General features: G+C 53.0%; 1 protein-coding gene across 1 annotated transcript; it reads left to right on the top strand.

The window, feature by feature from the left end:
- Positions 1–877: 877 nt before the first annotated feature.
- SLC26A11 (solute carrier family 26 member 11) lies at positions 878–25,662 on the top strand. Its single transcript, XM_010596902.3, has 16 exons — positions 878–1,225; positions 1,739–1,931; positions 2,350–2,435; positions 4,687–4,766; positions 6,393–6,535; positions 12,548–12,723; positions 13,366–13,438; positions 14,793–14,843; positions 17,771–17,831; positions 18,283–18,338; positions 18,621–18,761; positions 20,376–20,503; positions 20,798–20,897; positions 21,645–21,778; positions 24,474–24,546; positions 25,494–25,662. The coding sequence occupies exons 1-16, from the start codon at positions 878–880 to the stop codon at positions 25,583–25,585; spliced, it is 1,935 nt and encodes a 644-aa protein (XP_010595204.3). The 3' UTR covers positions 25,586–25,662.

Below are 25,662 nucleotides of genomic sequence, written 5' to 3'. Positions count from 1 at the left end.
CTTGCTGGGGCGGAGGTCCTCCGTCGGCGCGGGCTCTCCGGCCTTCGACGGCGGACAGCGGCATCGGTGGGGGTGTGTTCTGTCCAGAACGGCCACCTCTTGCTTGGGGCCTTGGGGGACTGGGGACGCCTTTGTGCGCGGTGGGCCGGGGGCGTCAAGACCCCAGAGGATGCTGCGCGTGAGTTAACGGAGGGCCTCTGACGCTCTCCCAGAACCTACCAGAACCTCTGGAACCCCTCCGGGGATGGGAATGCTACAAGTGGGGGCGGGCAAGCGAGGCCTCGGGATGAGAGCCCCCCACCTCCAGCGCCGCAGTCCTCTGTGGTGGGTGGAACCGCGATGTGCGCACTTGGAAAACTCGAAGCGGGTCTGGCTCCCCAGCTCCTCCACCCCCACCTCGCTGGCCAGACCACGCTTCCCTGCGAAGTGCCCTATTAAACCCCCTGGGGAGGCATTGGTTTTTTTAACGGTGCTGAAATGACTGAAAAAGGATAGCGAGAATGGGTGCACCACTTGGAGAATGTGCGCAGCATCACTGATTGTACGGGGAGAAATGTTGAAATGGCCTACGTTCTGTTGCGTATGTTTTTCACCGTGATAACATTTTTATTAAAACACTCCCTGGGGAAGGAAGAAAAAAACAGAAACAAGTTCTCCTGGGAGGATAGTCGGTGAACCTAACTAGTCTGTAGGCTTTTTATTAAGAAATCGTTTATTGGGCTTTTTTGGGAGGGAGGAACGCCCGTAGGCTTTGGGCAGGTGGATGCGTGCTGAGGGCATAGGGCAGTCACCTTCCCTTGGCCAAGGCCCCTCTGCACCCCTGTGACCACTCTGCACAGCTTGAAGACCTCCTCTCAGATGAGCATGGCCCAGGGGAATGAATCCCTCTGGGTCAGACCCCCTGGGGGAGGGGAGACCAATGGGGCCCCTACTGACTCTCCTGGTTCGCAGCCCAGTCCCTGACCACCAGCCTGCGTCTCTGTCCACAGGGATATCTTCCTCCGTGCAGGCTCTGGGCAAGCCCCAGTCCCTGGGCTCTGGCATGGCGGGACATGCGGGCTGCTGCTCGGTGGCAGCCCTGCAGAGGTGGCTGCCCATCCTGGCCTGGCTCCCTGACTACTCTGGGCAGTGGCTGAAGATGGACTTCATCGCTGGGCTCTCAGTCGGGCTCACGGTCATTCCCCAGGCGCTGGCCTATGCTGAGGTGGCTGGACTCCCGCCCCAGGTGAGGCTCTGCTCAGCACCAGCCATGTCTCCTCCTGACATCCTGGACCCACTCCAGGCTCACAGCTCAAGTCCGGGGTAGAGGTGCACCCTAGGTTTCCAGCTCCTGATGTTTACAGTCTTTTCAAAGGGGATCACCTTTGAGCAGGCAGGTCCGCACTCCTCTTCCAGCCACTTCCCAACCCTGGCCCGGAGCTATTCTGGGTGCCCACATGGGGCTGCACAACCCAGTGGCCTTCAGAACATGCTTCTATACTGAGACTCAGACACAAGCACACAGGCCCTGGTGCTCCCAGCAGTCAGCACCCACCCTGTCCCACTCTGTGGTCACAGGCATCCCGAGACCCAGCTGGGCAGGAGTAGAGGAAAGGGTCCTGGTCATCCCGGGTGGCCCACACGTGGGTAAGAGAGGGTAGATGGAGTATGTGCCCACCACGGAACACACTGGTTGTAGGAGGCACTCCCTCCGGTGGCCCGGGCCTCCTAGCTGCTCACTGCTGTCTCTCCTTCACAGTACGGCCTTTACTCTGCCTTCATGGGGTGCTTCGTGTATTTCTTCCTGGGCACCTCCCGGGATGTGACTCTGGGCCCCACGGCCATCATGTCCCTCCTGGTCTCCTTCTACACCTTCCACGAGCCTGCTTACGCTGTGCTCCTGGCCTTCCTGTCAGGCTGTATCCAGCTAGCAATGGGGTTCCTGCGTCTGGGTAAGCCTCAGCCTTCCTGCCGTGGTGGGAGGGGCTTCAAGTCCGCTGTTCCTGGTACCTGGGCGCCTGCCTCGTGGTGATGCCCTTCACCTCAGCACTCGTTGGTGTACCCTGCATCCTGGGGCGGGGGAGAGAGAGCAGGGGGGTACCTTTAGCTCCCAGCCCTGCCCTGGAGCAGGCTCTGGCCTGTGCTCAGAGGCCAGGTTGCCTGGAGGAGTACCTGGGGCCTCAGACCCTAGTTTGTCTCTCCTGCTCCCCAGAAACAGCCCAAGCAGGGCATGTCACTTGTCAGTTCTAAGCTGCAGCCGCTGTCCCCACAATCCTGCCCATGCCACCCTGCCCAGTCCCACATCTGCCCCATGTCCTGTGGACTGGTAGGAGCTGGGGACCAACTCGTTATTCCCTCCTGGCTGGTCAGGGTTCCTGCTGGATTTCATTTCCTGTCCCGTCATCAAAGGCTTCACCTCTGCTGCCACCGTCACCATTGGCTTCGGACAGATTAAGGTACGCACACTTCCTGCCTTGTGGCCACTGCTGGTTGGCACGGGAGTACCTGAGGGGTAGCAGGACTAAGGTGGGACCTGGTATTTGTGGGTCAGTGGAGGTCTTGCTGTTTGAGATTATAGCCCTTCTCCAAAGAGCTCGAAGCCCACTACGCTTCCAGTAACAACAGTCAATGGTTTGAAAAACAGTATTTAACAATGAAATAACCCTTCTCAGGCAGATGTTGAGCGACTTTCAGAGCCTTTAAGGTGGGTAATTTGGGCAACTGGTAATTACGTTATCAGCCCTTGTCTGAGTTTCTCCCACCTGCGTGCCTGGCTCGTTCCAGAAAGTAGGAATCTGTTACCTCGACCACCGGCATCCCAGGAGGCACACGAGCACACTGCCAAGGTTGTTTCCCCACGCTCGTTTACCAGATGGTTCTGTATTCGCTGTTGTTTCCAGTTTTTGTTCACTGTTTTTCAAATGCCACAATTTTTATATTTCTATTTAAAACATCCATAAACCATAACCCCTTTGCCATTGAGTCGATTCTGACTCACAGTGACTATGTAGGACAGGACAGTACTGCCCCATAGTCTTTCCAAAGAGCAGCTGGTGGATTCGAACTGCTGACCTTTTGGTTAGCAGCCAACCTCATAACCACTGTACCACCAGGCCACCAAGAAGTACTAAAATCAATAATGATCGGCTCTCTGACGCCATTATTCTCTTACTGGATTTCAGGTTCCTGGAGAGCAGGCACTTTTCCTGCTGACCGTTGCCACTCAGCCTGTGCTTGGTATTAAGTAGGAAGTACTGTAGGGTGTCTATGAGTCGGAATCGACTTAACAGCACTGGGTTTTGGTTTTTGGACTTAACTGGGTACATACCGGATGGAGTTGAGCCGAATTCTACAAATACAACCCAGGGCCCTTGAGGGCTGACTTAGAGCCGCACCCCTGTCTCGTGACCTGCTGTCACCCAGGGGCCTCCCTGAGGCGTGGTTCCCAGTCCTAGGTTTAGCTCCAGGCTTCTCTGGGACCATCTTCCCTGACTGAGATGAAGTGGGTAACTCAAGGGTGGAAGAATGTCTGCGTGTAAGTAAAGCAGCAGACTTTTTTTGCATGTTTAATTCTCACACTCTGGGAGGCAGGTCTATAAAACCCACATTTTATAGGCAGGGAAACCATTTAGGAGGTGTCTTACAGATTATACACACTCATATGTCAGGGTAAACTTGGCAAATGCTGTTTCGTGGGATGGTCTGGCCTTTATTCTGAAATAACATCCTTCGTTTTTAATGCCAAGAGCGTTCTTTTGTACTATCAGACTCCCAGTGGATGGGATTCGCACTTGGCATGTAAAAACTTGCCAGGCGAGATCCCTGAGTGCTTTTAGAAATGACAGGGGGATCCCTGAGACCGAAGTCGTGTGTCCACCCACCGGTGCCCTGCCCCGCGGGGCTGCGCTTGCTGGGGGTCTGGGGCTTGGGAGCCTGATTCCCCCTTACCGCGCCCCAGGCTGGGCCTCGATTTCCCCTTTGATGCTCCCTCGCCGGTCTGTACGAGATGGAGAACTAAAGCCCAGAGCAGAGACACCCCCCTCCCACCCGAGGACCCCAGAGGTTGCCGCGAGAGGTACCCCTTCCCCTGGGGGGGGGCAGCTCCCTAGAGCTGGCTGGGGTCGCCAGATCCCGCCCACCCCTCGGCGTGATTTTTCCTTCCGGTGGGGGGCGGTGCCGGCTGGGAGGTCGGCCGAGTGACGGAAGTGGCTTCGAGCCAATGGCGGCGGGGTCTGTGAAACATGGGCGGGCCGAGCCGTGAGCCAATGGCGGCCGGGCCTGCCAAGCGGCGGCTGCCTGGGCCGCCGATTGACGGACGTGGCCTCGAGCCAATGGCGGCGGGGCCTGCGCAGTGTGGGCGGGGCGGGACCAGGCCCCTGGCCAGGCCGCCGTGGAGCCGGTTTCCCGGCTTGGGGTTCTCCCAGACCGGTTTTTCTTAAAATGAAAATGGTTTAGCAAAACATGTCGTTGGCCCCAGACGTTGTGAGGTGTCCGCCTTCACGATATTAGGCTTCTGCCCCTGGGGCTTTGGGGTTGGGGAGACGGCAGCCCAAGGCCAGAAAGTACCCCAGACCCCTGGGAAGATCTCAGCCCCGGGGTGCGCCCCCTCCCCTCCCGGTGCGGCGTCTCCTTTGGGCGTTGCGGGCGGGGCTGGGCCGCGCCAGGCCTTCGCCTCTTGGAGACTGATGGGCCTCTCTGTTTGAGCAGAACCTCCTGGGACTGCAGGCCACCCCCAGGCAGTTTTTCCTGCAGGTGTATCACACTTTCCTCAACATCGGAGAGACCAGGTACGGATGGCTCTGTGCTTCTTAAGGGCCTCTCTTTTTTCCAGCTCCCTCCCCCACCCCTCCCCAGGTGGCATTTATTCCAGTCTGTAGGGCTGGCTTTGCAGAGAGAGGCCCCCAGAGCAGCAGCAGCAGCAGCAGCAGCAGCAGCAGCAGCCCCTGGGACCTGTTGAAACAGTCTCAGGCCAGCCCCAGACCTGCAGAGCAGAATGGGCATTTGATAGGTGCCCAGGTGATCCATGTGTTGGTGGCCTAGGTGACCTGAGAGGCGGCCGGCCGCCCTCCGGAGCGTCCCTGGGTGGTGGGAGGGGAGAGGCTGTGTGAGGAAAGAGAAGGTAGGCATGGTCTCAGAACTTAGAGAGGAGCAGAACCTGGGTGGCTTAGTGTCTCCCCCTCCCCTGAGCCCCCAGCAACCACCACTTGTTCACTGGCTACAGTTTTGCCTTTTCCAGAACGTCACACAGTTGGAATTACACAGTGCGTGGCTTTTTCAGATTGCTTCTTTCACTTAGCAGTGTGCACTTAAGTTTCCTGCGTGTCTTTTTGTGGCTGGATAGCTCATTTCTTTTTGTTGTTGAGTAATACTCTACTAAAGAGCCCTGGTGGCACACTATTTAAGTGCTCATCTGCTAACTGAAAGGTCCGTGCTTCCGACCCACCAGCTGCTCTGTGGGAGAAAAATGTGGCAGGCTGCTTCCATGAAGATTACAGCCTTGGAAACCCCATGGGGCAGTTCTCTGTCCTACGGAGTCTCTGTGAGTCGGAATCGACTCCATGACAGCAGATAAAACTCCACTGTATGATGAGCCACAGTTAGTCCGTCCACCATTGAAGGATCTGTTGGTTAGTTTGGGGGAATTCTGAGTAAAACTTCCATAAAAGTTGAAAAAGAGAGAGAGACCACGGGGTGGGGGGGAAAGAGGTGGACCCTCAGGTGCTGAGGGCCTGTAGGTAGAGTGACAGGACGGCTGGGGGCGCTGCCGTCTGCAGTCTCTAATGCAGGGGTCCTAGCAGAGGGCGGGCGGGACTAACCAGATGCTGGGGTGCTCAGAGACCACTCAGCGAGAACCAGGACTCTGGCCAGAGGGGCAAGAGGAGAAATGCATTTGCCAGTGCTGTAGAGGGGCTGCCTGGTGTGGGCCGTGCCTAGCCAGGGCGGTGGGCAGGAGAGACTATGACTATGTCACCCCATCCTGAGCTTCTGCGGGGGCTTCGCATGAATGCACCTGGAAGCAAGGAGCTCTCAGCCTGTGGGGGGTCAGCCTCCTGAGGCAGCGGGAAGTGGAGACTAACCAGTCATAGGTAATAAAGCATTGCCACAGGTGAAAGGGGCCCTGGCCCTAATTGGTCCAAGGCCCTCAGTGCCACCGATGCCGGTGCAGCTGAGAGCAACATGACCAAACAGAAACCAGTAACACTGCTGCCACTGTGATCAGGCCTTGACTTCCAGCCCCCAACCCCAAAAGCCCTGTATCTGCCTATTTACTGAGTTTTGAATAAGGTTTAGAAACAGAATAGGGAATAACAAAGAGCCATTGAGAGAGAAAGCCTTCCAGCAGAAGCAGCCACCACGGGCCTGCAGGCAGGCGTCGCTGGCTGCCTGGGGCGGTGACCTGTGTCTGTCCGCAGAGTGGGGGATGCCGTGCTGGGTCTGGTCTGTATGGTGCTGCTGCTGGTGCTGAAGCTGATGAGAGATCACGTGCCTCCCGTCCACCCTGAGATGCCCCCGGGCGTGCGGCTCAGCCACGGGCTTGTCTGGACGGCCACAACAGGTGAGGGAGCCTTCTGCCTACAGACTGCTTCTGCAGTGTGCTGCTCACCTGGGCTGGCCATTGTGGTCACCAGGGAGTCCTGTGTACCCCCTCCTGGCTGAGAGAGTCTCATGGAATTTGTCTAGGTTACAATTTGGGTATTGAGATATTTAAAACTCACTAGGAGGACATTAAGCGCTCGGCAGCTAACTAAAAAGTCGGTAGTTGGAATCTACCAGCTGCTCTTTGGAAACCCTATGGGGCAGTTCTGCTTTGTTTTATGGCATCGCTATGAGTTGGAATTGACTTGACGGCAACAGTTTTGGTTTTTTTTTAGGAAGACATTGGTGGTTCCGTGATAGAGTTCTCACCTTCTGTGAGAGAGATCTGGGTTTAATTCCCAGCCAGCGCACCTCATGGGCAGCCACGACCCATCTGTCAGCGGAGGCTTACACATTGCTATGATACTGAACAGGCTTCAGTGGAGCTTCCAGACTAAGATAGGCTAGGGAGAAAGACCTGGCGATTTACTTCCAAAAATCAGCCAGTGAAAACCAAAACTGTCGGATCTGCAACCAGTCACGGGGATGACACAGGACTGGGCAGCATTTCATTCCATTGTGCGTGGGGTAGCCATGCATCGGGGCCAACTCATCAACAGCTAACAACAGTAATACCAAACTAAATCCAAATCACATCTTCTGCGGTCGAGTCAATTCCAACTCGTAATGACACTATAGGACAGAATAGAACTGCCTTACAGAGCTTCCAAGGAGCAGGTGGTGGATTCGAACTGCCGACCTTTTGGTTAGCAGCTGAACTCTTAACCGCTGCATCACCGGGGCTCCAAAAACAACAGGTGGTTCTGATAGGCAGCCAAGGTTGCAAAGATGTGTCTAGAGCAGTGGTTCAACCAGGTGTGGTTCTCCCCCAGGAGACCCTCGGCAACGTCTGGACACGGTCTTGGTTATCACACTGGGGAGGGTGTTACTGGCATCTGATGGGTAGAGGCAAGGGATGGTACTGAACACCCCATAGCACACAGGACAGCCCGAACCACAGAGAATGACCCGTCTCTGGTCAGGTCTCTGGCGAGAAAGCAAGTTTCCACTTTAGACCGACTGCTTTTGTCTAATTTGTGCACCCACTAGGGGTAAGAATTGTGCTTCAGGTGTTAAGTCAGCAGGTGAGCCACAGGTAATGACAAGGTGGACAAAGCAAGGCTGTCTAAAGGCTTAGGCAGGGGTGGATTATCCAGTAAGCAAGGTAAGCACGGGCTTATTTGTGATTACTAATTTGTAGTGAACAATTTCACATTTTTTTTTTTTTACCATGTCAAAGATGTGAAACCCACGTGAAGCCATTCACTACAGATTGGTAAGTAAGCTCATGCTTACTTGACTTACTGGGTCATTCATCCCTGTCAGAGATTGTACATTTGAAGAGTCTTTGATTCTGTAGGAAGGTGCTGTTGGGTTGGGAAAGAGACAGATGCCAGTGAGACTTAGAAGAAGAGTCTTTGATGTGGTGAAGAAAATGTGAAATTGTTCACTACAGATGATCTGATAAGCAAGGAAAGCACTGTGCTTACCTTGCCTATTGGAGAATCTGCCCTGGCTGCAGGACGGGTATACATGTGGCCACTAGCTCACTGAAGAGGCCCCTCGGGGAGGTGGGGACCTCTCCTCCGAGGCTGCCTGGGCTCTTTCTGCCCAGATGGACGTAGCAGCCCCCACTGTTGGGCTTCTGGTCAGTGACACCCAGAAATGGGTTTACAGGAAAGTGAGGAGGCCCTTGGTGTCTAGTGAACCTTCCCTCCACGCTGAGGGAAACGTGGAAATAACACTGAGAACCTGCTTCCTTGCCTTTGCCAGCTTCTATAGGCTGCCTGCATTCCTTGGCCCATGGCCCCTTCCTTCATTTTCAAAGCCAGCAATGGTTTTGAATGTCACGATGCCATTGCTGCTGGTTCTAACTCTTCACCTCCCTTTTGCACATTTAAGGACCTTGTGATGACATTAGGGCCACCTCAGTAATCCAGGATAATTTCTGCATTTCAAAAAGTCAGCAGATTAACAACCTGAATTCTCTTCTGCCAGGTAACCTAACCTAGTCACAGGTTCCAGGGATTCTGACATAGGCATCTTCAGGAGGTCCTTACTCTACCTATCACACCTTGCTAATCAGCAGTGAACCAAATGTGGCCCATGGCCAGCAGTCTGAGCGTCACCTGGGAGATCGTTGGAGATGCAGAATCTCAGGCCCTGCCCCAGACCTGCCAAATCAGAATCTGATTTTAATATTATGCCCAGGTATGCTCAGGCATGTTAAAGTTTGGCAAATGCAGCTCTGAAGCCTTATCCCTTTCTCCCCGAGGCTGTAGCATCACCTGAAGAAAGTAGTTACCAAGCTCATTCTCCTAAGTGGTTTTTGGAAAAGGCAGAGTTTCAGTATATATGGAAAAAAAAAAAAAAAAATTTTTTTTAATATCTATATATATACTTTTTTTTTTTTTTTTTGGTTTAGCTTATATTTTAGCTGTATTGGACAAGTGAACAACTTAATCTATAGCTGTACCTTTTGTTTGTCTAGCAGTTTGTAGGAAAGGCTCATTCACGTCTTTTACCTTTTCTGAGCCCCGTAACAACCTCATGGGCAAATAGAACAGTTACTGTTGTCCCTGTTTTGCACATGAAAAAGTCGAGCGTGCAGAAGTTGAGCAATTTGGAGCCTGATGTGTAATGATTTGTGGTGTATAAAGCACCTTCACGTACGTTAACTTCATTAGATTCTCATAACAACCCTGAGGATGGGGTATTATAATGTCCCCACTGTGTTGAAGAGGAGAATGAGGTCAACAAGCAAACGAACAGGGTCACATGGCTGGGAAGAGGCAGAGTGGGGGCTTGCACTCAGGTCATCTGCCTTTTTGTCCTGATAAGTCTGGCTGGAAAAGTCAATTTTATCAATCTTTTCACTGAACCAACTTGGTTTCATTGATTTTCTCGATGGTCATTGATTTCTGCTCTGATCTCTATTTTTTTCTTCTGCTCATTTTGGATTTAATTTGTCTTTTTTTAATTCCTAGTTCTTAAGGTGGAAGTCTTTAATTTGAGACCCTTTCTTTTCTAACATGGGTGTTCGGTGCTACAAATTTCCCTCTCAACACTGCTTTAGCTGCAGCCCACAAATTTTCATACATTGTGTTTTCGTTTTCATTCAGTTCAAAACACTTTCTGATTGTCATTTTGATGTCTCCTTTAACCCAGAGATTATTTAGAATTTACTTAGTTTCCAAATATTTGGGGATTTCCTAGTTAGCATTTGGTTATTGATTTCTAATTTAATTTTATTGTTGTCAGACAACATACCTTGTATGATTTTAGTTCTTTTACACTTATTGTAACTTGTTTTATGACCCAGAATATGGTTGAATGTTCTGTGTGCATTTGAGAAGAACATGTCTCCTGCTATTGTGGGGTGGAGTGTTGTATAAATGTCCATTGGATCAAGTCAGTGGGTAATGTTACCCAAAGCTACTATGGGTAGCTGGGTTTTTTTTTTTTTTTTTTTCTTATTTTATTTATGTTCAGTTTTAATTTCTTTCCTGGCTGTTTTTCTTTCTACTTGTTTTATTAATTATTGAGAGGGGTGTTCAGATATCTAGCTGTAATTATGGATTTGCCCATTTTCCTTTCAGATCTGTCAGTTTTTGCTTCATGTATTTTGAAGCTCTGTTATTGTACGTATAAGTATATAGGCTTTTCATTTTCTCTTGAAATTATCTTCTTTATCGCTGGTAGTAGTCTTTGCTCTGAGATCTACTTTGTCTGATACTAATAGAGCTACTCTAGCTTTCTTTTGATTACTGTTAGTGTGGTGTATCTTTCCTTATCCTTTTACTTTTAACCTATTTAGCCTAGTTGTGTCTTTATGGAGAGCCCTGGTGGCACAGTGGCCAAGTGCTCAGCTGTTTACCAAAAGGTCAGCAGTTCAAACACCAGCTGCTCTGTGGGAGAAAGATGCGGCAGTCTGCTTCCATAAAGATTTACAGCCTTGGAAATACTAAGGGGCAGTTCTACTCTGTCCTGTAGGGCCACTATGAGTTGGAATTGACTTGACAACAATTTTTTTTTTTAAATAATCTCTGCCTTTTAATTGGGGTGTTTTATATGCTTATTGGTATACCTGGCTTTAAACTACCACATTGCTTTTTTTTTTTTTTTTTCCTATTCGTCTCATGTGTTCTTTGTTCCCTTTTTCCTCTTTTTCTATCTTCTTCTGGATTGAGTATTTTTTATTATTCTGTTTTATTTCCTTTGTTGACTTACTAGCTGTGCCTGTTGTGTGTGTGTAGTTTTTTGTTTGTTTTTAGTAGTTGCTGTAGGGTTTATAGTATTCATTTTTATCACATTCTGTGTTCAACTGATATCATATGACTTCATGTATAATATGAGAATCTCATAGGAGTATGTATCTATTTCTTCCTTCCCGGTCTTTGTGCTAGTGTCATGTTTTACTTCATTCAGTATCTCTCATAAACCCCACAGTAATTGTTATTATCTTTACGTTAAATAGATAATTACTTTTAAAGAGATTTAAATAATAAGAAAAATGGTCTTTTATATTTACTCATATAGTCATTATTTCTACTGCTTTTCATTTCTTTGTGTAGATCCAGATTACCATCTGGATCATTTTCCTTCTGCTTGAAGGATTTTCTTTATCATTTCTAGTAGTACAGATCTGCTGGTGATAAATTCTTTCAGGTTTTGCATGTCTAAAAAAGTCTCAATTTTGCTTTTATTTTTGAAAGATATTTTTGCAGGACATAGAATTCTAGGTTGACAGTTTTTTTCTTTCAGTGCTTTAAAGATAGTACTCTGCTGTCTTTTGGTTTCCTTTATTTACGACAAGAAATCTGCTATTGTTCTTATCTGTGTTCATTCATATGTGGCCTTTTTTTCTGGATGCTTTTAAGGTATTCTCTTTATCACTGGTTTTGGGCAATGTAGTATGATGTGCCCTTGTACAGTTTTCTTCATGTTATTTGTGCTTGGGGTTCATTGAGCTTCTTGGATATGTGGGTTTGTTTTAATCAAATCTGGAAAATAATTCAGCCATTATTTCTTCAGATATTGTTATGCCCCTCCCCCTTTCCTTTGCAGACTCCACTACAGTGTGTTAAGCCATGTGACGTCTCTCAGCTCACCAGTGCTCTGCATAATTTTTTTTTCCTTTATGTGATTCATTTTGGATGGTTTCTATCACTGCATCTTTAAGTTTACTAGCCTTTTTTTTTTCTTGGAAACCCTGGTGGCATAGTGGTTAAGTGCTATGGCTGCTAACTGAAAGGTTGGCAGTTCAGGTCCAACAGGCACTTCTTGGAAACTCTTGGGGCAGTTCTGCTCTGTCCTACAGGGTCACTATGAGTCAAAACTGACTTGACGGCAATGGGTTTGGTTTGGTTTTTTTGGCTTAGTCTTTTTTATTTAGTGCCTAATCTGTTGTTAATCCCATCCAGTGTATTTTCATCTCAGACATTGTGGTTTTCATTTCTAGAAGCTCTATTTTTTCATCTTATAAGTCTCTGTTTAACATGCATAGTCTTCTCTTTAGTTTCTTTAATATATAGAAAACAGTTGTAATTTGTTTTAATATCCTTTTCTGCTAATTCTGTCATCTGTGTCATTTTTCCATCAGTTTTGATTGATTGATTTTTCTCTTCATTATGGGGCATGTTTTCCACCTTCTTTGCATGCCTGGTAATTTTTGATTGGATGCTAGATATTCAGTACCTGGCATGCTTACTGGTCCTTGTATTGCCATCTTCTGTGCCACCCCGTGCATAGTCCCTATAACCATGTCTTCATGCCTGCACATGTTCCCTTTACAAGGGTGAAGTGTAAGCCGTCGTGGCTGGTGGGGTGTTGCACTCCTGTGGTGTCTTTTCCACAGTCACCCAGACATAGGTAAGTATCTGGCCTTAAACTTTACTGCATTTTCACTGACATGTTTTTCCTTCTGTTCTAGCTCGAAATGCTCTGGTGGTCTCTTTTGCTGCTCTGGTTGCGTACTCCTTTGAAGTGACTGGATACCAGCCCTTTGTTCTTACTGGGGAGACAGCTGAGGGGCTTCCTCCTGTCCGGATCCCTCCTTTTTCAGTGACCACTGCCAACGGGACAATTTCCTTCACCGAGATGGTCCAGGTAAGCCAAGGCAGGAAGCTCTGTGTCCCTAATGCATCTGCGTAGCCTGAGTCCCGTTAGGACTGCCGAGCCCTCAGTCAGGTGTGTCTGGGTACAAGGACAGCTGACAGAAGAATCCCAGCTTGGGCAGAACCTCAAGGGGTCATCATATTTGTTTTCCTGCCTTGAGAAACAGGAACCAGTTGCCATCAGGTCGATTCCAACTCATGGTGACTGCACGTGTGTCGGGGTGGAATTGTGCTTCGTGGGGTTTTAAGTGGCTGATTTTTTGGGAGTCGGATTGCCAAGCCTTTCTTCCAAGGTGCCCCTGGGTGGACTTGAATGTCCAACCTTTCCATTAGGAGCGAGCACCACCCAGGGACTGCCTTGACCTAGAGCCCTCCTGTTTTGGACATTGGCGGAGAATGACTTTGTCATGTTCTATAATCTCACTTTCATGATAAGGAGGTATTTCCTTGCATGTCTGGGTTCATGGTCCTGCAGCCGAAGTACGTCTGCTTCAGTTAGGAGATGTGAAGAGCTGGTCCCTGCCTTGATGCAGGGGTGGGGAGTCTCTGCCTGGCCAGACCCAACCTCTCCTTACCTGGAGTTAGGAAGGCATGGGCTCGCAAGGCTGCTTACTGTCCTTCTCTCCCTTCTCAGGACATGGGGGCTGGGCTGGCTGTAGTGCCCCTGATTGGCCTGCTGGAGAGCATTGCAGTGGCCAAAGCCTTTGGTAAGATGTTCGTCACACAGGCCCACTCTGGTGGTCTTGTCCTGGGAGCTGCCTGCCTTGCTTGTTGCCTGCTTTCTTGCTTGGGTTTATTTGCTTAACTTTTGAAAATTTGAATTGTTATACAAGTAGAACATGCTATGTTGTTTCTTTAATTTACAGTAAAAATAGAATTATAATGAAAAGCCCCTCTCAGCGGTGTGCCTGGTAAATGTTCAACAGCTGGTACTCCGTGAAAGTAAAAGGCTCTGCTCTGTAGTCTTTGCCAGTTCCTGTGATGTAACTCCCATCAGGGCTGACTTCAAGCTAAACGTGACTCACTAAACGTGGAGTTTGAACGCCAAGTTGAGATGAGAGACCCAGTAGCTGCCGTTCGATGGGATCTCCACCATACAGATACCATAGATATGAGTAACCTCCAGATGGTTGGGAATAGTAAAATGTAGTAAAATAAATTAGGAAGCGATGGGTTTTAAGTAGTATCTTGTTTTTAATACAATTTATTTAATTGAAAAATTGGATTTGATTGGTAATAACAGCGGTCTTTAAGAAGCGGCTCAAAAAATTCCTGGAAAGTTGACATTGCACTTTCTAGCTGCCTCTGCACACCTGCGACACAGCACGGCTCATAAACCAAAAACATTTACCATCTGGCCCTTGACAGAAACGTTTGCTGATCCCTGCCTTAGATTCACGTCCTCATTAAAAAATCAGACCGGTTGCGGTCAAGTTGATTCTGACTCATGGTGACCCCGTGTATGTCAGAGAATTATGTGTGCTCCATAGGGTTTTCAGTGGCAGATTTTTTCATGTCAGGCCTTTCTCCCGAGATGCCTCTGGGTGAATTTGAACCTCCAACCTTTCAGTTAGCAGCCGAGTGAGTTAACTGCTTACACTTCCCAGGGACTCCTGTGCCCCTCTGTCTTCCCCTGAAATCATTCTCGGCTCATCCCTCTGGGAATTCTCACCTTTGACCTTCTAGTCAGCCTGGCTTGTAAACAGGGAGGTTTTAGTTTAAAACTTTTCCCTAATTGTAAAAACGATACCTGTTCATTATAGAAAATGTTGCAAGTGCAGAAATATATAAAGAAGAAACAAATCCCCATAAATGTCCTCACTACCCCAATTACTTACTAGCAGTTAGTTTACTATACAGCTTGCTGTGCTTTTTTTGTGATACAAACATACGCAGACACGTTCAAGTACGTATGTAGTATGTACGTATTTATACGCTCCTGTTTATGAAATTGAGGTAATGCTATGTGTAGAATCTCATCAGCTATTTTTTCATCTCATGAACATTTTCTTACTGACGTTGCACCCCGGGTGACCGTGTTTTCCTTTTCATTCTCTCCAGCTTCTCAAAGCAACTACCGCATTGACGCCAACCAGGAGCTGGTGGCCATTGGTAAGGCTCTGGCCGCGGGTCTCATGGTCTGCAGGGGCCTCTCTGCGTCTCACTAACATGGTCCACGGGTGTGACGGTCAAGGGGAGATGCGGGCATAGAGGTGGCCCGGAGCTGGGTCCAGATAGTTCAGTTTAGCTACTAGGAATAGGGAGCTGACATGTGATGTCAGCTCTGACTGACACTTATTAATCACCTACTGTGTGCAGGACCCCGCTGTGTTCCAGGCCCAGGAATGCCAGAATGTTCCACCTCAGGGAGGGAGCTTTGGGGCCAGAGGTCAGAAGGTTAGGAATGCGGCCAGGTAACATCGGGTGAGGCTGTTGGCAGTGCCTGGACTTTGAGCACCTTGGCTTCTGCCCTTGGCCCCATGAGGCAGAGCAGGTGGGTCAGTTGGGGCTCAGGGAGGCCCCAGCCTCCTGGATTTACAGTTTTGCTTTCTTTTATTTTAATGAATCTGACCTATCCAGTGGTTTGTTGGTACACTGCTGCGGGAGCCTTAAATCCAGTCCTCATCATGGTTTTTAGTTTATTGTGGTCCCTCACGAGGGGGCACAGGTCTCACCAGGCGGCAGCACCAGGCTCCTTCCCAAGGACATATCCACTAGTAACACCAGACAGCCTCAGTGGCAGCATTTTGGATTCAAGTCAGGGTGGGTTCTTGATGCAGAGATTGTAGGGCCGCAGGGTGGGTCACAAGGGACCCTGCTGGTGCCAGTTACTGAGCCCCGGTGAGTGGGACATTGCCTGCTGATGGTAGAGCTGGGATTTCCTGAGATTCACCTGCCCTGGGGCAGAGAAAACCTATGGACCTCCAGCACCCACCAGTGAAACTCCCAATCGCGATTTCTCAGTGCGTCTCATTGCCATGACAACACCAGTGACACATAGTTCACATCCTGAATACACAGTGAGCTGTGGGATAACACCCAAACAAAGTACAACCCAGGGAGGGCTACGACTGGTGATCAGAGAGTGCTGGCTCTGATTATCAACTGCGGATACGTTTCCTTCTGTGGACTAGATGTCTGTGGTGTAAAAATGGCTTGGAGGCATTGTCTGACCTCCACAAGGAGGAAGAAAACCAAGATCAGCAGCCCAAGGCTGGTTCCTATGAGACGGGTCAGACCTGCCTCCTCTCTCCACCATCTTTGCTGATTCTGACACCAACCGTCCCTCCCACAGCACTCTCTACTTCTTTGCTGGAATCGATAATTCATTGCAGTGGCCACACAGAACTCACAGACAATACTCATAATTATAGCGTTTATTAGGGAAGTAACAGGTTACAGATTAGGCCGAGGAACACTCAGGATACAGTTCTTCCATCAGGACAGCCTCTTGCCGGTCATGCTCACAGGCACGCCTCTCCCTGGCCCTAGGCCTCTGCCCGTGGGCACTCTACGTTCTCTCTCGGTAGGCCGGAAACCCACTGTGTGTCTCCTGCTGCCATGTCTCTGCTGCTGGGTTTCTCCTGCCACCACTTTTTAACGTCTTCAGGGTTACAGCTTTTTCTGTCTTCTGGTCCCACGAGCCTCCCAGCATAAGGATCCTGGGTCCAAAGGATGCTCCAGCTCCTGGCTGTTCTTCCTTGGCAGTGGTGGGTCCTCTCTTCTTTCCCACCTCTGGGTGGCCCATTTCAAGCCCAGAGGGATGGCAAAACTGACTGATCCCTTTGGTGGGCCACAATTACCCTAGCATACAGTCCCACCCAGTCACTTGGATGGAGGTACAAGGCCATGGCTAGAAAGGCCACACAAAGCAATCCATCATACCACACATGGATATGAAATAGACCCAGGAGCTTTCCGTAGCCCCTGGTGGAGATGGATTAAACCCCAAATGTCAGAGCCTGAGGGCCCACCCCCAGGTCTGTACCTATGCACGGAGTTGTGTCTTTGGCCAACACTGGGATCTGTGGATTCCGGCGTGAGGGGTGGAGTGATCCCGTGGAGCCTGCGGTCATTGCCTGGCCAGGCCCGTGCTGCCCCTGCCCCAGTATAGGCTTGTCCTTGCCAGGCCTGCCCTCAAGGACGTGGTGGGCATGTAGCCGGGGAGGCCCTGTGCTGGGCGGGCCCCACACCACGCTGCCCCCTGGTGAACCTGTGACCCCGTGGTGGCTTGCACAGTCAGAGGACCACCACCTCAATGAAGGACCCTGGGCAAGGCTCTGATCCACATAGCCCATGGACTCGGTTCTCAGGTCCTGGTGCCGATGAGGCCGTGGGTGGGGTCCACCTTGCACAGGTGGCACGTTGATCTGCGTCACCCTGGCTGGTGTGACAGAGGCTGCTGAGCGCTGTGGACGGACAGCCCATTCTCGAATCTCTGGGCCTGTCTCATGTGCCCTTGTCTGACAGCACCCCTTTTTGGGGGTGAGGTGCTTCTCTGTCCTTTATAAATGGGGAAGGTGTGTGTGAGCCACACACACGCAGGAGCCAGAATCAACCTCGAGGAACTTGGCAAAGGTCGTGGTTTGTTTTTTCTTCTGAGATAGAAAGAGAGATGGAGTCACAGAGAGAGAGGCACATGGAAGGATAGACATAGAGTCAGAGACACAGAGAGAGATGGAGACACAGAGAAACAGTGACACATGGAGAGAGGAACACAGAGTCAGAGACAGACACAATCAGTGATGGAGACAGAGAAACAGTGACACATGGAGGGAGAGACAAAGTCAGAGACAGGCAGAGAGAGACAGATATAGCGACACAGAGAGACAGAGACAGAGAGGCAGAGAGGGAGAGACACTGACATGGAGAGAGACAGACAAAGACACAGAGGGAGTCAGAGACAGAGAGAGGCAAAGACAGAAAGAGACAGGCATTTTCCTACTCACTGTGTGTTTTTTTCTCCCCCCACCTCTTCTCCCTTCTGTTTTGGGCCCCTCCCCTCCCGGCCCCCTTTCCATTCGCCACCCCCGACCTAGGCCTCACCAATGTGCTGGGCTCCCTGGTCTCCTCCTACCCAGTCACTGGCAGCTTTGGACGGTAAGTGACCACGTCCTTCCTCCTCTGTGGCCTTGGGGGAGGGCAGCCCAGGCAAGAGTGACCCTTCCAGCTGAGGGGCACTGCCTCATGGCCCTCGGCCCCATCCAACGTGGTCACTGTCTCCCAGCTGGAAGACGCCCTCTTCACAGCAGCTGACGCTCTCCATGAGCCCTCGCTGTGAAAGGGCGGACGGAGTCCCACGCTGCTCTTCTCAGCACGTGGCTGCCGCTATCTGCTGACAAGTCCCTGTGCACAGCCGTGCTCATGTTGCCCTGGTGTGCCAGGGTTATGTTAGTCCCAAGGGAAAACGGGGACGGCCAGGGGTTCAGGCCCTCTCCCTGCCAGGCCTGCTCAGCCAGTCCTGTTAGGACATCTGTTCTCGGCTGAATTGGGTGTGCCTCTTCTGGGGCCTGCTGACCTAACAGGTTAAGGCCTTCGTGTTGCCTTCCAGGACAGCTGTGAATGCCCAGTCAGGCGTGTGCACCCCAGCAGGGGGGCTTGTGACAGGTGAGCCCCCCACTATCTTTCTCTACCCCCCGGCAGTGGGGGTGGGCAAAGGGTAATAAAGGGGGCCCGCAATTAGAGGGCATGTGTCCGGCTGGGCCACCAGGACTCCACAGGTGTGGGACAGGGCAGGGGGCTCCATTCCTGCCTCTGGGTGGTGCTGCCTGTCCCCGCCTGGGCAGGGGCTCACACACAGATCTGCGAATGCCTGGGTGGGAACCTGTGCATCCTGGGGTGGATGGCGCACAGGGGTGGGCCCCCTGTGACCCTCCCTGCCCCCTGCAGGTGTGCTGGTCCTGCTGTCGCTGGACTACCTGACCTCCCTCTTCTACTACATCCCCAAGTCCGCCCTGGCCGCCGTGATCATCATGGCTGTGGCCCCCCTGTTTGACATCAAGATCTTCAGGACGCTCTGGCGTGTAAAGAGTACGTATGTCCTGTGGCATCAGTGACATGTGTCCCACCCACATCAGGGTCGTTGGGAGCTAAGGGTGGGTGAGTCTCCTCAGGAGGCCGGATACCACAAACAGGGGGCTTAAAACAGCAGACTTTGATTGTCTCACAGTTCTGAAGACCAGAAGTCCAAATTTAGGGGGTCAGCAGGGCCGCCTCCCCTCCAGAAGACCTAAGGGTGGATCCTTCTTTGCTTCTTCCTGTTCCTGGTAGTTTCTTGCCACATTTGGTGTTCCTTGGTTTGTAGACAGGCGCATCGCTCCGATCTGTGCCTTCGTCATCATGTGGCCTTCTCTCTGTGGGTCTGACCACGCCCTCTGACCTTATAAAGGCACCCATCTTAGGCTTTAGGGCCTACCTAACCCAGTCGACTCAACGGCAGTGGGTTTGGTTTTGGTTAACCCAGCCTGACCTCATGTTAACTTGGTTACCTCTGCAAAGACTCTGTTCCCAAATCAGGCCACATTTCCAGGTGTCGGGGGGGTAGGACTTCATCGTATCTTTTGCTGGGGGAGGTGGGGAAGCACAGTTCAGCCTGCATCAGGGGGAAACAACATTGGGGTTATACTTGATTCCCCCACCATCTTGTTGCCCCAGAACAGGGTGTGACCAGCTCAGTGTAGGACACTCTGAGGGCCAGGATATGCCGCTGTGGTCGGTGGGTTGGGCTGTGGGGCAGCGGGGCTTTCTCCAGCTCCCCATCCCTGAAGGGGAACCTCGTACAGCCCTGTGCTTTCCTGGGTGGGTCCGTCCACGTGAGCCCACCACCTCGACCACCTGCTGTTGTCTGCTTGTGCCGCTTCATCAGGGAGAGATGGCGGGTCTGGGGTGACAGCAGGGTCCAGCACAGCCCGTGGGCACAGGCAATCAGGAGTTCCTGAACTGGCAGCTCCTACCATGCCACAAGCTGTTGTTTTCTCTTGTTTGTCAAAGAGTTTAAAGGGTTTGTGGTACATATCTGATTTCTTTCTCGTCAGCCCAGCTGGTTATCAAGTGAAATAACTATCCTTTCACTGAGCACTTTACGTGCTGGGGTCTTCTTATATGTTGTTGCATTTTATCTTTAAAACTGCCCTCCAGTAGGTATGGATGTACCCATTTTACTTATGGAAAACTGAGGCTCGGGAAGATGAGCATCTGTCTGAGCTAACGTCCATCAGGTGAAATTTGGGGCTGACTCCAAAGCCCACAAGCTCTACCCTTTAGAACACCTCCTTCCAGGTGTGGCTCAACAACATTAAGAGTCTCGTTCTCGGAGTGGCCCTCGCTGTCCCATGGGCTTCCATGGCCTCCTGTCCCCCACCTCCTGGGCCTGGCTCTGCCCCTGATGTCCCTTCTTCTCAACTTATGGAGGGCGCTCAGGCCTTCACTGCTCCTTACCCCGGGCTTACCTTCTGACTTTGACATTCACATGAGTAGGTGCCTATGTCCGGGGCCCCTGGCTGGTTTGGGTCAGGATCTTCTCTGATCAGTAAGTGAGGAGCCAGGACGCCATCTGCAGGCCAGGGGTGCTGAGGCTGTGGTCAGGCGGATGCTGGGCTCCCTGAGGGCTGGCGCCTCCGAACTGGTCCCCCCCCCACCCCCCAGGGCTGGACCTGTTGCCCCTCTGTGTGACCTTCCTGCTCTGCTTCTGGGAGGTGCAGTACGGCATTCTGGCGGGAACCCTGGTGTCCATGCTGATCCTCTTGCACTCTGTGGCCAGGCCCAGGACCCAGGTACCGGCCGTGACCCAGGCCACTTGGGAGGTGGGGGGAGGAGGGTTCCTGCTGGCCCTGGGAGATGTGGGGAACAGCAGGGCATGTGGGGAACAGGACCCCAGGCTCCCGTCTGCATCCTGAAGTCACCCCCTTGCTGGAAACCCCAGTGCTGTCCCACCATGCGTGCCGCCAGCTGTCTGCCCCCCATCCCCTCTGGCCTCTTGGGCCCAGGTTAAGGTTGCATGTGCAGACGAGCCTGCCTGCCAGTCAGCCTCCCCCCAGGACTGTCTGCTCCCACCCCCCCATCCCCAGGTGTCTGATGGGCCAGTCCTCGTTATGCAGCCCGCCAGCGGCCTGCACTTCCCCGCGGTTGAGGCTCTCCGGGAGGCTGTGCTCAGCCGGGCTCTGGAAGGTACCAGAAACAGGATGGAGGGTGGTCCCAGTCTCTGGCTCCCTGCACCCCCTCTGTGCCCTGCACCCTCCTGTGCCCTTCACCCTCTCTGCACCCTGTCTGCACCCTGCATTGCATCTGCACCCTGCACCCCATCTGCACCCTGCAACCCTCTGTGCCCTGCACCCCATCTGCGCCCCGCACCCCTCTGTGCCCTGCACCCCTCTGTGCCCTGCACCCCATCTGCACCCTGCACCCCTCTGTGCCCTGCACGCCCTCTACACCCTGCACCCCTCTGCGCCCTGCACCCCCTGTGTGCCGTGCACCCCTCTGTGCCCTGCACCCCCTCTGCACCCCTTCTGCACCCTACACCCTGGATCCCTCTGCACCCTGCATCCCCGCTGCGCCCCTGCTCACTCTCCTTCAGAACCTGGCCCAGACTCCGGACATTCTGACTCTGTCCTGTGGGGTTTTGCGGTGTCCCAGGTGACATATCTGTCCACGTGCCAGCCCCATGCTCTGCTTGCACCCGGGGCAACAATTCACTGATGACCTGCTTTGTCCCTGTGGCTCGTCCCTTTTGTGGGGGAGTTGGGGTTCCAGGGGGAGAGAGGCCTGTTTCCCCCATGAGTGAAACAGCTGCTGCTGTTGTGAACCAACCTGCGCCTGCGCCCCCCCCACCTCCTGCCCCGCCCCCCACCCCCTCCCGCCCCGCCCCCGGCACGGCCTCCGGGTCGCCTTGGCTGACTCCTCGGGCTGTCTCTGCAGCGTCGCCCCCGCGCAGCGTGGTTCTGGAGTGCACGCACGTCTGCAGCGTCGACTACACAGTGGTGCTGGGCCTCGGCGAGCTGATCGAGGACTTCCGCCAGCGAGGCGTGGCTCTGGCCTTCGTGGGCCTGCAGGTGGGGCCTGGGGTGCAGCGAGTTGTGAGGAAGCCATTCGTGACGGGGGGTGAGGCTGTGGTTCTGGGGGGCCCTGGGGCTCTCCGAGGAGCCCCGAGTCCGGTGGTCCTCACGGTGACCGTCCGCCTCTGGGTGGGCCGCTTCCCTGTAAAGTGGGGAGTGGGGCCCTGCGACGGCGGGGGCGACCTGGCCCCCGGTGGTCATGATCGTCGTTGGCTCCACGCTGGACTCTGCCGGGTCGGGCCCCAGGTAGCACGGGTGGACGTTTTAGGAAGGATGGACAGACGCGGACATGCAGAAATAACGGCAAAAAAGTGCTCGGGGACTTCGGGAGGCCTCTCGGGGGGGAATGGTGATGAGGGCGATAGACAGATGAACCCTGGGTTTGTTGAAATCAGTTTTCTCAGCTCCCAGGAGCCCTGGGTGTGGTCTGAACAGCATGGGTGGCCTTACTCAGGCAAGAATACAACAGGAGCAGTGACAGTAACAATGCCCTTGACAAGGGGTGGCAGCACCGTGTAGGGTGACAGCGCTGAGGTTGGCATCATGGGGCTTGTTGTGAAGGGTGTTCTCCTGGCCACGCACCAGGCAGGGACGCACTGGGACATAGGCGTGGCCCACAGCCTGGTGGACAACATGTCTGCACCCAACCCTGAAACTGGACACTGAGCGGGACTCAGAGCCAGGGGCTTCCTGACAGCTGGCATTGGTCACAGGTTCACTCAGGGCTCAGCTAGCCCTGCGGGGTCAGTAGTCACATTCTCCCTGTTGCAGACCAGGATGCTGAGGCCAGAGAAGCTCAGCACTGCCTGAGGCCACACAGCGAGGGCGGGGCAGACTGCGGGCACAGGAAGGCCAGCTCCAGCGCTGTGCTTTTCTTGACCGTTAATGTCACCTCTCATGTTTGAGAGCACTCAGTTTTCTGCTTATGTTCTTTGGAGATGGCTCATTTGAAAATCCTCATTTATAGCATTTCAGCGAGGCAGAGTTTCTCCTCCATTTTACATAGGTACAGACGTGCCCCTTACAGGATGCCCTGAGACGCAATGTGGGACGTGAGACGTGCCCCTCACAGGACACCCTGAGACAGTGTGTGTGATGTGGGACGTGCCCCTCACAGGACGCCCTGAGACACTGTGTGTGACATTAGATGTGGGATGTGCCCCTCACAGGCGCCCCGAGACACTGTATGTGACGTGGGACGTGCACCGTGCAGGACGCCCTAAGATGCTGTGTGTGACGTGAAATGTGCCCCTCACAGGACGCCCTGGGACGCTGGGTGTGACGTGGGACGTGCCGCTCACAGGACACCTCGAGACACTGTGTGTGACGTGGGACGTGCTCCTCATAGTATGCCCTGAGACAGTGTGTGTGACTTGGGATGTGCCCTTCACAGGACGCCTCAAGACACTGTGTGTGATGTGGGATATGCCTCTCACAGGACGCCCTGAGACACAGTGTGTGATGTGGGACATGCCCCTTATAGGACACCCTGAGACACAGTGTGTGATGTGGGACGTGCCCCTCACAGGATGCCGAGACACTATGTGTGACGCGGGACGTGCCCCTCAGAGGACGCCCTGAGACACAGTGTGTGATGTGGGACGTGCCCCTCATAGGACACCCTGAGACAGTGTATGATGTGGACGTGTCCCTCACAGGACACCCTGAGACACTGCGTGTGATGTGGGACGTGCCCCTCACAGGACTCCCTGAGATGCTGTGTGTGACGTGGGACGTGCCCCTCACAGGATGCCTTGAGACGCTGTGTGTGATGTGGCATGTGCCCCTCACAGGACGCCCTGAGACACATTGTGTGACGTGGGACATGCCCCTTATAGGACACCCTGAGGCGCTGTGTGTGACGTGGGACGTGCCTCTCACAGGACACCTTGAGACACTATATGTGACATGGGCTGTGCCCCTCACAGGACGCCGAGACACAGTGTGTGACGTGGGACATGCCCCTCACAGGATGCCTTGAGACGCTGTGTGTGACGTGGCATGTGCCCCTCACAGGACGCCCTGAGACATAGTGTGTGACGTGGGACATGCCCCTTATAGGACACCCTGAGGCGCTGTGTGTGACGTGGGACGTGCCTCTCACAGGACACCTTGAGACACTATATGTGACATGGGCTGTGCCCCTCACAGGACGCCGAGACACAGTGTGTGACGTGGGACATGCCCCTCATAGGACACCCTGAGACTGTGTGTGAAGTGGGACGTGCCCCTCACAGGACATCCTGAGACACTATGTGTGATGTGGGACATGCCCCTCACAGGACGCCCTGAGACAGTGTGTGACGTGGGACGTGCCCCTCACAGGACGCCCTGAGACACTGTGATGTGGGATGTGCCCCTCACAGGATGCCCTGAGATGCTGTGTGTGACGTGGGACGTGCCCCTCACAGGACACCCTGAGACACTTTGTGTGACGTGGCACGTGCCCCTCACAGGACGCCCTGGGACACAGTGTGTGACATGGGATGTGCCCCTCGCAGGACACACTGGGACACGGTGTGTGATGTGGGATGTGCCCCTCGCAGGACACGCTGGGACATGGCGTGTGATGTGTGGGTGGCACCCCTCTCACGTGGGCTCAGTGGTGGAGCTGCGGTCTGACGGAGGCCGCCTGTCCTCAGGGCGTCAGAGCGGGGTGACCTGCCCTCTAATTAATTTGTCTGCTCCTCAGGTCCCTGTGCTGCGTGTCCTGCTGTCTGCAGACCTGAAGGGGTTCCAGTATTTCTCCGGTGTTGAAGAAGCAGGTTGGTGCCAGCAGAACCTCGAGCCTGGCGCACGGCAGAGCGGGAAGGGCAGGAAGAGCAGGACTGGGTTGAGGGGGAGGCGTGGACGCGAGTCCTGAGAATGCGAGTGAGGTCACTGGTGGTCCCAGCTGGGTCTCGGCAGCTCTTCTGTCCGTGGGGGACCAGAGAGAGATGCGGGGTGGGCTATCTGAGCCGCGCAGCCGGGCTGAGCTGGGCTGCTCCTCACTGCACGAGAGCCCTGTGAGCTGTGGGATCCTGGTGCTCCAGGCCGTTCTCCCCTTTCTCCTGCAGTGACAGGGACGGGGCGAGGGGTATGAGGAGGCGGGCATGTTAGGTGGGCCCTCTCCTGCTCTTGGGACTTCTGAGTGCTGTGTTTGTGTGTGTGTGGGTGGGGGCGGCATGTGTGCATGTGTGCGTGTGTGTGTGTGTGCATTCATGTAATTCAGGTAGAATTTACACACTGTCAGTACATTTGGAGTTCTGACACATGGAAACCCCTGTATTTACCAGTCAAGATGTGGGATCTCTCCATCACTCCAGAAAGTTCTTTTCCTGCCCTCTCCCAGTGACTCCCCACCCCCAGGGGTAACCACTATTTAGGTTTCCCCTCTGTAAGTTAGTTGGGCCTAAAGATTCATTTTGCGTCGGCTCCTTTCACTCATCACAACATCTGTGAGCTCAAATGGCGACCAGCGGGAGGATGGATGGATGAAGCAGCTGGCGTATTCACGTGGTGGAGTGCCGCTCAGCGATGAGAGGGGGCGCTAGTAACACAGGGGAGGTGTGTGCTCAGAGATAGTTGTGCCGTCCCACAGAGAGCCAGGGGTGCCTCTCTTTCCCCTGCTCGGGACCCGGGATGCCGACCTTTGCTCCAGTCCTGTCCTTGAGTCGATCCGCCCTTGCTTCCGCTTATCTAACGCTTGAACAACTTGTTTGTGTTTCCCCAGAGAAGTACCTGAGGCAAGAACCTGGGACCCAGCCCTACAACATCAGCGAAGACTCTGTTCCCGAACATAAGGTCGCCCTGTTGAAGGCTTAGCTGGGCCCCTGATTGGCGTCTGGCATTTGAGGTCTCTCCCAGAGGGCTCTTGTCACTGTGACGTTGATACTCCATTG

Source organism: Loxodonta africana, chromosome 18 (assembly GCF_030014295.1).
Source record: "Loxodonta africana isolate mLoxAfr1 chromosome 18, mLoxAfr1.hap2, whole genome shotgun sequence".
Taxonomy (NCBI): Eukaryota; Metazoa; Chordata; class Mammalia; order Proboscidea; family Elephantidae; genus Loxodonta; species Loxodonta africana.
Note: the sequence above shows the minus strand (reverse complement) of the source record. Positions and strands in the feature narration are given on the sequence as shown.

Bases quoted from the DNA above. Each gene is read 5' to 3' on its own strand.
- SLC26A11 (XM_010596902.3), top strand. From the start codon at position 878: ATGAATCCCTCTGGGTCAGACCCCCTGGGGGAGGGGAGACCAATGGGG. The intron at 2,436-4,686 runs GTACGCACACTT...CTGTTTGAGCAG, and splicing joins TTGGCTTCGGACAGATTAAG to AACCTCCTGGGACTGCAGGC. The intron at 13,439-14,792 runs GTAAGATGTTCG...CATTCTCTCCAG, and splicing joins TGCAGTGGCCAAAGCCTTTG to CTTCTCAAAGCAACTACCGC.